General features: G+C 35.7%; 1 protein-coding gene across 2 annotated transcripts; it reads right to left on the reverse strand.

The window, feature by feature from the left end:
- Positions 1-1,128: 1,128 nt before the first annotated feature.
- On the reverse strand, positions 1,129-7,314 carry LOC108212759 (probable protein phosphatase 2C 6). 2 transcript variants are annotated; one of them, XM_017384474.2, is made up of 5 exons: positions 6,742-7,314; positions 3,687-3,974; positions 3,047-3,152; positions 1,982-2,361; positions 1,129-1,482 (listed from the first exon to the last, which is right to left on the reverse strand). In XM_017384474.2, exons 1-4 carry the CDS (start codon positions 7,228-7,230, stop codon positions 2,051-2,053), a joined length of 1,194 nt encoding a protein of 397 aa, XP_017239963.2. In that variant the 5' UTR covers positions 7,231-7,314; the 3' UTR covers positions 1,129-1,482; positions 1,982-2,050. The 2 variants fall into 2 exon arrangements, with proteins under 2 accessions (XP_017239963.2, XP_063945706.1); XM_064089636.1 differs by having other exon boundaries at positions 1,129-1,535; positions 1,752-2,361.
- Positions 7,315-16,073: the final 8,759 nt, after the last annotated feature.

Genomic DNA, 16,073 nt, shown 5'->3' on the forward strand with positions numbered 1-16,073 from the left:
GAATACATCTATTTCAAGAGTCATGTCCCGCTAAAAAAAACACTATGGGGTCATTTGTTAAATCTGGACATTTTTTTCTGAATGATTGAAATCTGAATGAATGGATAATCTGGATGGTGAATAGAAATTGTTGTTTGTTAAACTATTTTATCTGAATGACAAAATTCATGAGTTTGATATTTAATTTTGTCAAATAAATTTGATTTAATTATTATATATAACATATATCATTTTTTTTTGAAAGCAACATATATCATTTAGGACCCATTTTGTTAAATCTGAATATTACTAAAATTAAAGAAAAGATTCTCTAATTACTTAATTTCTTAACGTAGTTACATAATTATAAATGTAATTTTGTAAAGAGAATTTAAATATTATGTATTTTATACCCACAGCAAAAGGGAGGAATAAGTATAGGTTTAATTTTTTCAATTCTATTAAAAAGGTACATGGATAAGACACAGGACAGTAATAATGTGAAGTTGTGAACCATTCAGCGCAATTTTTAAGGGTGTTTCGTCCAGAAGGTTTGGTTGTGTCGTCCAGATTTTAAAAGATTCAGAAACATAAGTCAAACAATCTGAATAGCAAACACGGACTCCGTTCAGTTCACACAGTCTCATTCACTCATTAACAAATGACCCCTATGTAAATAATATCAGCCAGATACAGATCACTAGACATGATAGTACAAATCATGATGGATCGTTGTAATGAGTTCTTAGTTTCCTTTCAGTATAAACTTATATATCTCACTGTATGTTTACTAGAAATATATGTGGATCCAGATAATTTAATTTTGAAAATGATAGTAAATTTTTATTTTTTTTGAATGTTACTCCCTCTATCTCTTGAGTAGTATACCTTTGGGAGAGATGATTCAACATGCATTTTAAGGTTTTTATAGTATCATAAATTATAAAACTTTTCTTAAACAGAAACAAAATGTTTGAAAAGTAAATTATAGAAATATATATTAAAAAAAAAGAGTTATAAAACTACTCTATTTCATAGAAGCCTTCAAATATGTGTCAAACACTGCACACAAACTGTATAGAAATGAGTTAGACGGAAGCTATATATATAAGAAAAAAGCTAACCAGATCAAATTTTCAGGACAGATAATTAACAAAGATGAGAGAAGTGGAAGGCCACTTGCTAGTAGTCACTTTACATTAATAGTGTATGATACAGAATGTTCAGAACCCTAACAAACTTAAATTTGAAGTTTGGATCTCACCTGTGGCACGAACATGTGAAAACCCGTTTATCATTTGGTGAAGTCCGCCTCAAACTAGTTTATTTATAAGATCTAATATTAAGCCATTGATGTACAAAACCTAAATAAGTAGCAGATCTTCCTTCTGAGCCCAAGTATGATATCAAGTACTCTCCTAAGCATATATTCACCATACTTTGCTTGACCTCTTCGAGATCAGCATCATCAAAATTATGACATTGTATGACAATCAACCAATTCTGCAAAAGTTATCGCCATTAAAGTACAAACAATACTTGCATTCAAAATCTGCCTGTCTTCAGTGGCGGAGGCAGAACACAATGCTCAAGGGGGCACTTTTTAATTTTTAACATTTTAGGGGCAATTTTTAACATTCCAGGGGCACAAAGAGTAATATTTTGTTGATTAATATTGTCAAATATGTGGATCTCATATAAAAATATATACATTTTTCTGAAACCTGTGGGGGCATGGGCACCCAGAGGCCCCCATGTCCCTCCGCCTCTGCCTGTCTTGGTAACAGAACAAGAACTAGAGCTTGTTTCGAGCTTTGACAACATAAATAGCACCAGAGTTATCTATTTCATGTCATATATGTGGAAAAAAGAACTTTAATATTTAAGTAATAATTGCGGTTTCTTTTGTCAGTGCTTTCATTTAACACTCCAACCATTTAGAGATATCAAAATCTTAAATTAAAGAAGGAAATGAACAATTGATAATTAGACAAGCTCTTACTGTATAAGCCTTTTTCCAGCTCCAGGCTCCAAAAGGTGAGAGTTGGATATGCTAGAAGATTCGTATTTACTATATTCTTTGTTGTCGCTTTCTCTTAGGTTTTAGATCCACGACAATGATAGAAATATTGTCAGAACTGTTTCTCCCCATAGCCATCTCAGTTAGGCTATCAGCAACATATTGTGCTGCTGACCCCTCATCATCAACCATCAACCTACGCCGCCGTCTTAGAAGGCGACGAGCCACCTCCCCAACCTCCTGGTTTGACATTACATCCCAAAGTCCATCACTTGCCAAAATCAGGCACTCGTCATCCTCACTTCTTGTTGCAAAAGTTATTTCAGGCACCGGAATAATCCACGGTCTCAAGTACCAGTCACCTTGAATATTTAGCTTATAACAATCAGTACTTGCATTTAATTAAATATTATTCAATATATCTCTGTGTATAAGCTTTAATATGTGGTACCTCTAATGGTTGTAAAAATTACAAGCTACTGCCTGAAATGTACATGTTTGCTTAACAAAATTAATCCATGGTGTTGTCAGTTGTCTAAGCAGATAACATATTCAGTCTTACCTCCAGACCCTCAAAAGCATATTTTACTTATCAAGGCTGTTTTACAGAAAACTAGCACACTTTGGAATAATACAATATCTATGGACACCAGAGCACTTAAACATTTAATTCCATAGGGACGTGCCTATGAAATTATGCAACCAGGTAAGCAAGGGTAGTTACTTTATTATAATAATTATACAAAAAGTTATTATAGCGTTGAAAGCCTGTTTTACGTGATAGTTAAGTTATACTACTACTTGCTATCCGCCAAGTCACGGGTTCAAAAGCCTGGAGAACAGCCACTTCATGAAAAATAAGGGTGACATTGCGTACATCAGGACCTTCACAGATCCTGATGATGTTAAAGCTTTCAATACCCCAACTCTACAGGTGAACAGCAGTCTTGCAAAAGTCAGCAAACGACTAGTGTAAAACTGAAGAAAAGAACTATTTCAGGGAGTCCTAGAAAAAACATACACAATATATTGACAATATAAATATACCTATTGCTCTGGACATGGCAAGAACTCCAAACACTCTTGCACCATTCCAGTTTATGACTCTTCCCCCCTGTTCTTCAATTCTCTTAAGTTCATCTTCTCTATCAGGCTGTGAAAGTAACAAGAAAAACATACTTCTGAAATGTGTCAAAATACAAATTCTTGGGGATTTACATTGTTGCTCAACACCTAAATATACACTTTTTCCATCTATGACCAAGCTACTACTGAGAAAAAACGTCTGTAAGATTCCCTTACACATATCTATACGTACTGACATCAATAGCTAAATACTGATAGACACGCTTTGCATCATTAGCAGGTGAATATGGATTCTATAAGCTAGACCAGGAACCCAAGTGAAAAAATAAGCTCCTGTATAAGTATATGGAGTATCCATTTTACCATTTTACATTTTAGAAAGTGTAAAAAGATTATAGTTTTTTTGCCACAGTTTTGTTAGAAAGGACTACATATACTTGTTTGTACCTAGACAAACACTTGAGCATCAATGCCAATGCTCAGATTTTTAATGACTTTGCCAATTCAAAAGATACTTGCATGGTTATACCCAAGGCTTCTAGTATGAGTACATGAAAATGCTGAATATATAAGTTAAGCAAAAGCAAGAGTTATAGTTAACCTTCTGATCAACAGTCAAGGGAATTGTTTCTGTTCCCCGGTAAAGCACCGCCCTTGAATCACCACAATTGGATATAATGATTTGACAGCCTGATAAAACCACCACAACAGCCGTTGATCCAACCATTTCAGGTGCTAGTCCATCTGTCTGGGCCTCACTGTCGGCCCTCTTGAAACTGCTTGAAAAGGTTTCTTCCCACCTACGCTGCCACTCAAGTCCATCAACAGCTTCTCGGTAAAATTCCTCTGCCACAACTAAATGCATCTTCTCCGCACAGAATTTAGCCACCTGTGATTAATAAAGTAGCTCATTATAATTTATAAAATAGCTCATTAAAACACTATTAGGTTGCAGACTGTGTATTTTTTAAAATATTTCTTTTATTTAATGTTTGAATTAATAATGTTCTGACCAAGAAATTATTAAGCCATAGAAAAAGAGGTACAAAATATATTTCACGTCACTAATACCAGAAATATGACATCTTATTAATGCGTTTTTTTCTTGGCAAGTAAATCACAGTTTTTCTATGTTGCTGAAGAAGGCTTTCTTTCATGTTCAAGCCCTAAACATGTGTAATCTATTTGTGAATGAGAGACTTCCAATTGTTAAGGGTGACCTATAGACCTTGCTGAAGACATATTTTATATTTTATCAACTTTAACAAATCAAATATTAACGAATTATTACATACGCTGCTTTCACTTCATTGATGTAAATAATATGGATTCTTAATCGAACTTATTACATCAAGGTGTCTGGAGGTGAGGTTTCCTCCGGATGAATTTAACCGATGTCAACATAAAAGCTCCAAAACTGTTTGTCTAATTTAAAGTGGCAGTGAGTTGTCTTGACACACACCAGATGACCAGAACCCAAATGTTGTTTTCTTGTTATTCTTTGTGATAAAAAGTGATACACCTACCAGAATAATGGTATAACCTTGTTATGCCCACCAGCAACCACCTACCAAAACAAGCTGACCATATTCCAGGCTGAGTTCCTTAATAAACACACGGTAATCATTTGAAGTCATCTGGAATTTAAATTAGCTTGGACTGAAAACTGGTCGGTTGGACATTTGATGTCTTCTTTGATTGTTTCTGATTCTGAGTACTACTAGTATTATATTTTTAACTCTCACCTACACTTCCTGATAATTCTAATATTTCCATCTTTTTAGGAGACCCCTACTTAAATTTTCTATTATGGTTTTTTACATTTCTTTCTGATTTTTTGAGATAGTGTAGCTGTAGCAGGTGGGATTAAACCGCATTTGAGATATAACCAGTGTCATTTTTGCCAGGTAGAAAATTCAAAGAGAACCTAGTATCAGCATCCGATTCTGATCATGATCAGAATATAGAGGGAGTCGGGTAAGATGGGGAGAACGACAACATACAATTAGTGCAAAAACTTGGGTTCTTATTCAAACATACCCACTGCACATCCTAAACAACTTGACCATCTAACTAGAGAACTCTGATAACAATGGGTCAGATTAAAATGGATCTCATCAACTTTGATCATACTAATTTAGAACTACAGTCCAGCCATACCTAAAGCCTAGAGAGCAGTGACCACCAACAAGAATCTCCAGATCACAGGCCATTGACTTGTCTGACAATGAATAGGCATAATAATGCACTTCTTTAATTTTGCCACCCACAAACATGAAAAAAGTCTAGTGAACCACGAAACACTTCCTCATTTACCGCATATAATACAACATGTGTACACAATAAAGCATTTGGTCTGCCTCAATACTACAGTTCTTTTTCCAACATTATAGGAACCTCCTTGTCCCATCATCCCTTCCATATTTCACCACACCTACTTGGCCAAAAAAAAACCTCCAACCACACTTTAACCTCCACCCCTCACAGTGGTCCTCCCAAGGTTAAACTCCGGAAACACTTAAAAGTTAATTTACTATGACACCGTGCTTCGCCTTAATTGTTATTTGAATAAGATTTCATAATTTAGTTAAAAGATTTAAAACCCTAGTTCAAAATTTTATTCCAAATAAGTGTCTCCTTTAAAGAAATTGACATTTTTTCACCATTGTAAATTTTACAAGATTATAGAAGTGATCCCAAAAAATTGAAAATATACAAGTGTTTTCTGAAAATTTGCTTATGCCCCCACTCAACACCCTGAATTCGTGTTATTAATTCCGCCAATGATCATTCACCGCACCATGTATTATCGATATAGCATATACGACCTAATTATATATAGGTTTGTCTCTTCGATTCAAATAAAAACCACTTAATCATATGTCGAGAATTATTCAAGATTCAGCTATACAGAAATAGCTTACAACATTAACAGTATCAATCAACAATTATACAATTTCACTATAGTTTCCTCATGCACACATTTAGTTTTATACTTTTATTGAAATTTCTTTCCAAGACACCATATTATATGGCCTACTTTCATTTTCAGACACCTGCTTTACCTAATATGACTTTATCTTATCACCGTCATTAGTATCCTATACGTCTGTGATCATTCCAGCTAACATGCCCGTCGCTTTATCCTACCTTCTTTCTTAAGAAAAATAAAAGAAACAAAAAAAACTCCTTTAATCCTTTTTTGTTACACGTGTATACAGAACAAAAAAAGAGCTCTATTATTTATTAAATATCCTCTCTACAGTACCTCTCCTTGTACAACACGTGTCATATTACTACACAAATCGTAATCAACGTCTAATCAGAATTCACAGGTTCTCGCCTCACAAATTCCAAATATTTTCAACATCAATTTGATCTTAAATTTTAGTTCGAATAAAATACGACTAGCTTGTTCCGATTCCGTTATTCCGGCAGTAGTAATTGAACAAAATTTATACACTCTCCGTCTCCTTGAATAATAATCTTATAATTTATTTTTAAAATTTTTCCTAAATGAAATTTTTGAAATTTTTCCTAAATGAAATTATTTATAAAAATTAAAATAAACTAAAAATTAAAATACGTGTGAACCAGTTGAAAAAAACGTATAAAAATGAACGAGACTCTTAATAAGAAATTTAAACAAAGTGTACCTGAGAGCCACCATGACCATCATAAACACCAAAGAGATGCACCGGCGAGACCTCACCGGAGCATCTCGAACCGGGAGCCGTACACCCTCCGACATGATCACACGTACCCGAAATAAACCCCGACGCCACCGCCACCGCATCCTCCATCTCTCTCCTCCGTCCTATCACACTAGTGGACCCCCACGTGACCCCCTTATTATCCCTCCCCACACACTTCAGTTTCGGTGTCAACTCAAGTCCCACGTCGAGCACAAGCTCCGCAGGAAGCTTGGCGATCACGGCTTCCGATATAATAATCGCGGGAATCTCGCCAGAGCTGCTACTAGCGGAAATGTCTCCGGATGAAGAAGCTGTAATTATATTGGTATCATCCGAGTTAATAGTGAATAGAGAGGAAAGAGTGGTGGTGCTGGAAGCTACGGAGAGCGAGTCTGAGTCAACTCGGGGGAGGAACTCGGTGTCTTCTTCAAGTAGTTCAGTTTTCTCCATGAAAGAGAGAAGAGAAGCATTCAGGTTTGAGGTGGTGGGCAAATGAAATGATGGAGAGGAGTGTGGTGATTATAGATAGAGAAGAAGAAACAGTAATAAATAAATGGAAATATATACCACTAAAGTATTAAATGACGACCCTACCTGTCCGTTTAGGTTACTTTCATGAGGGTCTCAAAAATGGTTGTATTCGATTTCATTGAATTTAACTTATTTAGGATAATTTTAGTTTATAAATTATTACTCTTTCTATCTTGAAGATTGTTCGTCCGGTGAAAGAGTTTGACAAGCATTTTAAAAATTTTGTGAAAAATTATAATTATATATATTATTTATAATTTCTTTCATTTCCAAATAAAATTTAATTTTCTTAGGTATTTATAGAAAAAGAAATTTTAAAAATAATATATAAATTATATTTTTTGTATATCTTCAAAATATGTGTCAATATAATATAGAAGTTATAGAAAATGAAAGGAAAGAAGAGAGTGCAAGACTGTTTGAGTGAGTTTAAACTAAGTGTTTCTTGCTTAAAGTAAAAAAAAATTGAAGTAAAGTTTAGAAGCAAGTTAAGATTTATAAGTGATTAAAGTAAGTGATTAAAATGTGTGTAAACGAATTTGAAGTCATCAAACAAAAATTATTAGTATTCTTAATTCTTTATAAATACTTTTTGACTTTTCACATAAACCATACAAATAAGAGTTTCTGTTATAAATTCAGATGTCACGCTTAAAAACCCGGACCAAACACCCACTATAACTTTATTTTTTATATTATAAATTCAAATTTTATTATATAACTAATATCGACTATAAAAATTTAGTATGGATGGTACTGTATATGTTTGTAAATTCGATAGACGATGTTTGATTCTATTACAATTATAAGAATAAAAATAAGAAGCTAGCATGTAAGTGAAAAGAAAAATATTGTAATTTTTCCTAATATAGATGACAAGTATAAAATAGATTTATACAATGTAAAGCATATATCACGTTAAATTTATACTCAATAATAATATTTATATCAATTCGGATATAAAAAAAAAAAAGGCGAGTCAGAACTACAAGGTGGAGATACAATAATTTATCAGATTAATCGTGTTTTACGAAATAATTATAATCATGATTTGTTTTACTGATTTTCAGTGTTCTAAAAATTCACGATTTAATCGATTAATCCCCTACAAGATGGCGGACCGTTTCGATTTCGGAAATCCGATTAACTCCCCGATTAATTTTGAATAGATAGCTCAACCTATTAGGTCCGATTTCCGATTCTCGTAACACTGCCGACAGCCGATTCTGGAATGATCGAGTTTATATAATATTATAATCCTGGGATAAAATAAAATAATATTATACTTACTAAATAACTCTCATGCGACCTCCGTGATTACTACTATTACTAAACTGAGCATGAAAGTTCGGGTAAATGTGTCAGGTGATACTCTCAAGGTTTTGATGATGACACTAACAGCAAGCAAATAACATGAAACTGATATATGTTAGCATGCTATCAAAGGTTGTTTATGCGAACTAACAGTATTTTAGGATGTTAACATGATTATAGCTGTCAGCAAGCTTACAGGATGATTTACAAGCTATCAGCAGTCTAACAGCGTGAACAGAGAAACAATCGGATAAAGATCAAAGTCTATTTTCAAGGAGATTTTATAGGAAACGACTTTGTAAGGATTCTAATATTTGTATATATCTTATATAAATATTAGAGCTCAGTTTTATAAAGAGTTTTCATTCAAAAACGTTTTCCTAACTAATAGGAGATTTTTTCTCAAATCGATCTTATCTTTAACAAACTCCTATTTTGTTTCAAACAGGTTTTATTTTAAATACTTTACTGAGATGATTTCAAACGTGATTTATCTTTTACTCAGTAAACTTATGTCATCCAAACGTTCATTATTCAAATCAAATTTAAACGTGAGGTGGTTACCAAGATCGTTGGAAATTTGTTGGATTATGACCGTTAGTGTGATGTATATATACTTGAGTGTGATTTCGTTTTTCAGAACAAGGAGAACACACCAAGCTTTCTGAAATACAACTCTTTACATTGCTAAATCTTTTATTAAGCTCTAGTACTTATATTTGCATATATATCTATATTGAGAGTTCATAGTTTCGGTTGTATTACACTTATACATTGTATTGTTCAAGGTGTAATGTTTTGTTGCTGTGTATCCAGCTTGTGAAACAAGGGAACAAGGGAACTAGTTAGCTAGAAGAATATACTTGGGAAGTATAGGTCTTGGTAGGCTTTTGGTTCGTGGTTCAGGGGTTTCAGCAGGCTGATAACAGGAACAAGGGAGAAAGGGAGTTATATTATTGAATCTTTTAATCGTTGACATTTCTTGATTAATAATATAATCTCTTACCAGTTGGTAGGGGACCAGGACGTAGACCATTAGGGTTAGGGGTCGAACCTGGCTAAAATTCTTGGTGTTGCTAGCATACTGCTTTACATTATCTGCATTGCATTTATCTTATTAGCAGGCTAACAGTTTACTCCGAAAATTAACAACAGGCTGTCATTGACAGATTAATTATTCGGTAACTTATAAAAATCGGGTATATTAGCCATAACACCTATTCACCCCCCCTCTAGGTGTGTAATTTCAATTGGTATCAGATCTGTGTTTGTACTAATACTTCTGTAACAGGAATAGTATCGATCGATATGGCTGATAACTTTCGGGGAAAGTCCGATTTTAGAGCTCCTCTCCTCACGGGTTCTGACAACTACAATTGGTGGAAAGGCCAAATGGAGGCTCATCTATCCAGAGATCCCCTAATGCAAAGAGTTGTGCAAAGAGAACCTTATGAATATCTTGATAAAGATGGCAAAGTCAAGGACGTTGATGTTCTCACAGTGGACGAGCTATCAAAGGTTGCTGCCAATGGAAAAGCAAGGAGTACATTGATCAATGGGCTGAATCAAGCTGAATATGACAAGGTCTCTTCTCTCAAAACAGCAAAGGAAATTTGGGATGCATTGGAAACGTATCATGAAGGCTCACAAGGTCTAAAGAAGGTCAAGTTCGGAAAGCTCATGAAAGAATTTGGAAGCTTCGCTATCAAGAAGGGAGAATCCATTCGTGAAAGCCAAGCTAGATTCCAAGTGACTCTTAACAGCCTTGAAAGACTTGGGAAAAAGATTCCTCAATCGGAAATCAACATGAATATTCTAAATGCAGCTCCATTCGAATATGGTGCCAAGGTCACAGCATTGGAGTCAGCTCTCAATATTGATACTATGGATCACCTAGCTATATTTGCTGATTTGGAACAGTTTGAAGCTAGAATTGAAGCTAACAGCTCAGAAAGCAGCAAGCTACCTACTGAGAAAATGAAGAATCTTGCACTTCACTCTACTGCCAGCAGGCTGGAATCAGATGAGGAAACAGAATCAGATGAGGATCTAGCTCTCATGTCCAGAAAAATAAAAAGAATGATCGAAAAGAAGAATAAGATGAAAAGAGAAAAGGGCAAAGCTTTTGGTGCAAAGAGAGATCCAAAAGATGATGCATGTTTCGAATGTGGCAAGAAAGGACATTTCAAAAGGGATTGCTACAAGCTGAAAAACAAGTCTAAGCCGCCTAAACAGCAAGCTGATTACAAGAACAAAAAGAAATCAAAGGCACTTCTCACATGGAGTGATGATGAAGATGAGTCAGCTTCTGATGTTTCAAGTGATGAGATGGTTAACTTGGCTCTTGTTGGTCTCGATGGTTCAATAGAGACAACTGATTCAGATTCAGAGACTAATAGTGAGGTACATTCTATTAATTCTGAATTACATTCTATTGATACAACATCTTGTGAACTAACCATGCAGGATAAGAGTTGTCTATCAATTATGGAACTCATTGATCTAAAGAATGAGAACTATGAGCTCGAGAAAGAAAATGTTCATTTGAAGAAACTCATAGGTGATTTCTTGAATGAAAAGAGTGCCAAGGCAAGTAGTGGAATCATTGCTACTCTCAAGGAACAAATCTCACAACTTGAAGGGAACAACATGCAAATCCAAAGAAGGAATGATACACTCATGAAGGAACTCAGCTCGCTGAGAGCAGACCTTAAAGCTAAGGATGCAAGCTTGGAAGCATTTGAGTTAAGCAAATCCCAAAGCTTAGCCGAAATCACTATTCAAGCTGAAAAGATCAAGTCATTGGAGCAAGAAGTCAAAGATCTTCAGAAAGCCATGGGAAAGTTTGTTCAAGGAGAAGAAAGTCTCAAATCCATGATGAAACAAGCTAAAGGTTCTCATGACAAAGGAGGCATTGGTGCAGCTTCTACATCCACATCATCAATGAGATATGAAGGGAAAAATGGCATTCCATATAATTATGCCATGCCTTGGGTGACTTGTCACAAGTGTGGAAAGAAGGGCCATCTTGCTAATAATTGTCCAATGAAGAATACTCAATCAGCAAGCTGGAGAAGGATGTCAGCTCACAGACAGTATGCTGACAACACAAACAGACAGAAGACAGCTCCTAGACAGTATGCTGATAAGACTGGCAGAACATGGAAGAAGAGTTCTAAAGTGGTCCAAATGTGGATCAAGAAATCTGATCTAAATGTTCTATATGTTTTATCATCTAACACTGCTGGACCCAACAAAATTTGGGTACCAAAACGTTGAGTTGTTTGTGTTTGTTTTGTAGGTTTGTCTCGTGTCTAAAGTAAAGCCAAATCAATGGATATTGGATAGTGGATGCACTAGGCACATGAGTGGAGACAAATCTCAGTTTCCAAGCTTGAAGATGAAGAAGGGTGGTCGTGTCACAATTGGTGATAGCAAAACTCTTCCTATTCTTGGCAAGGGAACTATAGGTAATAGTATCATTTCTATTAACAAGGTACAATATGTTAAAGGTCTTACTTATAACTTGCTTAGTATAAGTCAGTTATTTGATGATGGTCATATTGTTAACTTTGGTAAGGATAAATGTACTATACTTGTTGGTGCTAACAAAACTCCTCTAGTTGCAAAACGAGAAGGAAATATATATGTTTTGAACTTTGAAGAACAGGAGGCAGGTGTTTGTTTAGCAGCTGTGGATAATAATCCAGAAATTTGGCATAGAAGGCTTGGACATGCTCATATGGATCATCTCAGCAAGCTGTCAGCAAAGAAGCTTGTTCGAGGACTACCAAAGCTTAAGTATGTCAAGATGGAGACGTGTTCTGCTTGTCAATTGGGAAAGCAAACAAGGACTCCACATAAGGCAAAGAAAATGGTATCTACTTCTAAACCTTTAGAGCTTCTTCACTTGGATCTTTTTGGTCCCGAAGCTTATAAGAGTATTGGAGGTAAACAATATGCTTTTGTTATTGTTGATGATTATTCTAGATTCACTTGGGTGTTATTCTTGCGTACTAAAGATTGTGCTTTTAGTGAATTTGAGAAGCTAATCAAGTTGCTTGAGAACAAACTAGATACAAAACTTGTAGGTATTCGAAGTGATCATGGTGGGGAATTCCAAAAAGACTTCATTACTTATTGTAAAGAAAGAGGAATCTCACATGAGTTCTCAGCACCTCGTACACCTCAGCAAAATGGAGTTGTAGAGCGTAAGAACAGGTCCTTACAAGAAACAGCTAGGACAGTGCTGCAGGAGAGCAAGCTGCCAAGAAGTTTCTGGGCAGAAGCTGTCAACACAGCATGCTATGTTCTTAACAGAGTGCTTATCAGGCCAATTCTCAACAAGACTCCTTATGAACTGCTAAGGAAAAAGAAGCCTAACATCAGCTACTTCAAAGTTTTTGGATCTAAGTGCTTCGTACTCAAAACCATTGATAGGGATGGTAAATTCGACTCTAAATCTTATGAAGCTATATTTTTGGGTTATTCTTTAACAAGTCGTGCTTATAGAGTGTATAATCTTGCTAAACATACTGTTGAAGAGTCTATTGATGTTTCATTTCAAGAGTCTACTGATGATCTTGCAAGAGACGAGGAAGAATGTGCAGGTTCAGGTACTAGCAGCAAGCTGACAGTGCAGGAAACTGGAAATCAGCAAGCTGACAAGTCAACTGCCTCAACTTCAGAAGGCAATAAAGCTACTGAAACCACTCCATCTCTTGAAGAAACCTTGGATAAGATGTCAAAGCTTACATTGGATGAATCCAGAGGTCAAACTTCATCAGCAAGCCAAAATGTTGTTGATCATACTCCTCCTAGGCAGACTACAAGGAATGAAGAGGTCATAGCTCAACACAATCTACCAAAATCAACTAGAACAGTAAAGAATCATCCTCCTCAGTTGATCATTGGAGATAAATCAGCTGGAATCAAGACAAGGAAAGCTCAAGCCAACATTTGTGCTTATGCTGCCTTTATAGCTCAAGAGGAACCAAAGAATGTTCAAGAGGCTTTACAAGATGAAAATTGGATCATGGCAATGCAAGAAGAACTCAACCAATTTGAAAGATGTGATGTTTGGGAACTTGTAGATCCACCAGAGGATGCTTCAATTGTTGGAACCAAATGGGTGTTCAAGAATAAAGTTGATGAATTTGGTACCATCACTCGAAACAAAGCTAGACTTGTTGCACAAGGATACAACCAGCAAGAAGGGATTGATTTTGATCAAACATATGCTCCGGTTGCAAGATTGGAATCTATTAGGATGCTATTGTCATTTGCATGCTACAAGAAGTTCAAGCTACATCAAATGGACGTCAAAAGTGCATTCTTAAATGGATATCTAAAGGAAGAAGTCTATGTGAAGCAACACCAGGATTCGAGGATGAAAAATATCCCAACCGTGTCTACAAGCTCAAGAAGGCACTATATGGATTAAGGCAAGCACCTCGATCATGGTATGAAAGGTTAAGTGAATGTATGATCAAAAATGGTTTCATTAGAGGTAAAATTGATCCTACTTTGTAACCTATCTTTAAAGGTCAAGATATATTAGTTGTTCAAATATATGTAGATGATATTATATTTGGATCTACTAATGATTCTTTGTGTAAGTGGTTTTCAAAGTGCATGCATAGTGAGTTTGACATGAGCATGATGGGAGAGCTCAATTATTTCTTGGGGCTCCAAATTAAGCAAACTCCAGAAGGAATCTATGTGCATCAATCCAAGTATATCAAGAATCTACTCAAAAGATTTGGATATGAGAATATCAAGGCGAAATCAACACCAATGAGCGTTGTCAGCAAGCTGACAGCAGATGAAAATGGTAAAGATGTTGATATTCGAATATATAGAGGTATGATTGGTAGTTTACTTTATCTTACAGCCTCTAGACCTGATATTATGTATAGTGTTTGTGTTTGTGCTAGATTTCAAGCAAAACCAAAGGATTCTCACTTACAAGCTGTTAAAAGAATATTTAAATATTTAAGTGGAACCATTACTTTGGGTTTATTCTATCCTATCACAAATGCTTTTGATCTTGTTGGGTATAGTGATGCAGATTATGCAGGTAGTCAAACTGATAGAAAGAGTACTAGTGGTGTTTGTGCATTTTTGGGTCAAAGCTTAGTTTCTTGGTTAAGCAAGAAGCAAACTTCAGTTGCTCTATCTACGGCTGAGGGGGAGTATTTAGCAGCTGGTAGCTGTTGCTCTCAAATGCTATGGATGAGACAACAATTGAAGGACTTTGGAATCAAATGCAAGCAAACTCCTATCTTTTGTGACAACACAAGTACAATCAACATTTCAGAAAATCCAGTCAATCATTCAAGGACAAAGCATATTGATGTTCGACATCATTTTCTGAGAGACAATGTTGCAAAGGGTGCTGTCAAGTTGATTTTTGTGGCTACAGCAGATCAGCTAGCTGACATTTTCACAGAACCTCTTCCTGAAGAACGTTATGTCGTGCTGAGAAGGGAACTGGGTATGTGTGATGTGCAGTCAGCAGGCTCATAAGAATGGTCCGGGTACTATCAGCTTACTGCTAGTATTTTACATAATGTTTGTTTATTTTGCATGCCGGTCAGTTTAAGTGTTTAATTGATATATGTGTACATAAATGATATTACCGTTATGTGCTTAGACTGATGAATTTTTTGTGTTGAATTTTGATACGTGACTTTGTGCTTATCTGTGTAATTTATGATAAGTTTAAAATTCAAATTAGTTACACTGAGTATATATAGGTGTGATAAGTGATAAGTGGTTATTAGATGTTTTCAATTGTTCGGGAGCTAAAAGATTAACATGAATTATTTTAGGAATTTTACTTCGTTTAATTTTATTCCTAAAACTACTCCCCTGATAATTATTAAAAGGATTTTAAAACAAGTCCTATCACCACGACTCTTCGGCTACATATACACTTCATCTCAAGATAATAGGGTTTTATCTCACCTCCTCCGAAAGCTTTTCGTTGTCACAATAGCATCAATCGGCTTGCGAATCGCGATGAGGAAGAAGACTAGGGCAAATGTCAAGGCTCACACTCCTCAGCCTACTCCGACATCTCAGAAGCGAAAGCTTATCGATGAAACCAGCGACGATTTGGTGACTGTGGAAAGCGGTGATGAGCTATCTGGAATCAATCGCGGCGATGCAGGCGTTGAATCTGGGCAAAAGAAGGTCAAGTCAGAGGTCCTTGCAGTTCGTGGTCTTGCAGGTCGGAAGGTCATCATGGGTAAGCCTCTTTCCGGCAAAACCTTTTACTCTTGTGGTATCGTGAAGCTCTTTGAGGATTTAGGGTTTCAGTCCTTTTTAGTGGATATGCCTAAAAATTGTTACCCTGCTCTAGTTCGAGAGTTTTATGCGAATTTGCAGTTAGTTGGGTCTGATCAGTATGTATCGTATGTGTCGGATGTGAAGATCTGTCTGTC

The sequence above is a fragment of the Daucus carota genome, chromosome 3 (assembly GCF_001625215.2).
Source record: "Daucus carota subsp. sativus chromosome 3, DH1 v3.0, whole genome shotgun sequence".
Taxonomy (NCBI): domain Eukaryota; kingdom Viridiplantae; phylum Streptophyta; class Magnoliopsida; order Apiales; family Apiaceae; genus Daucus; species Daucus carota.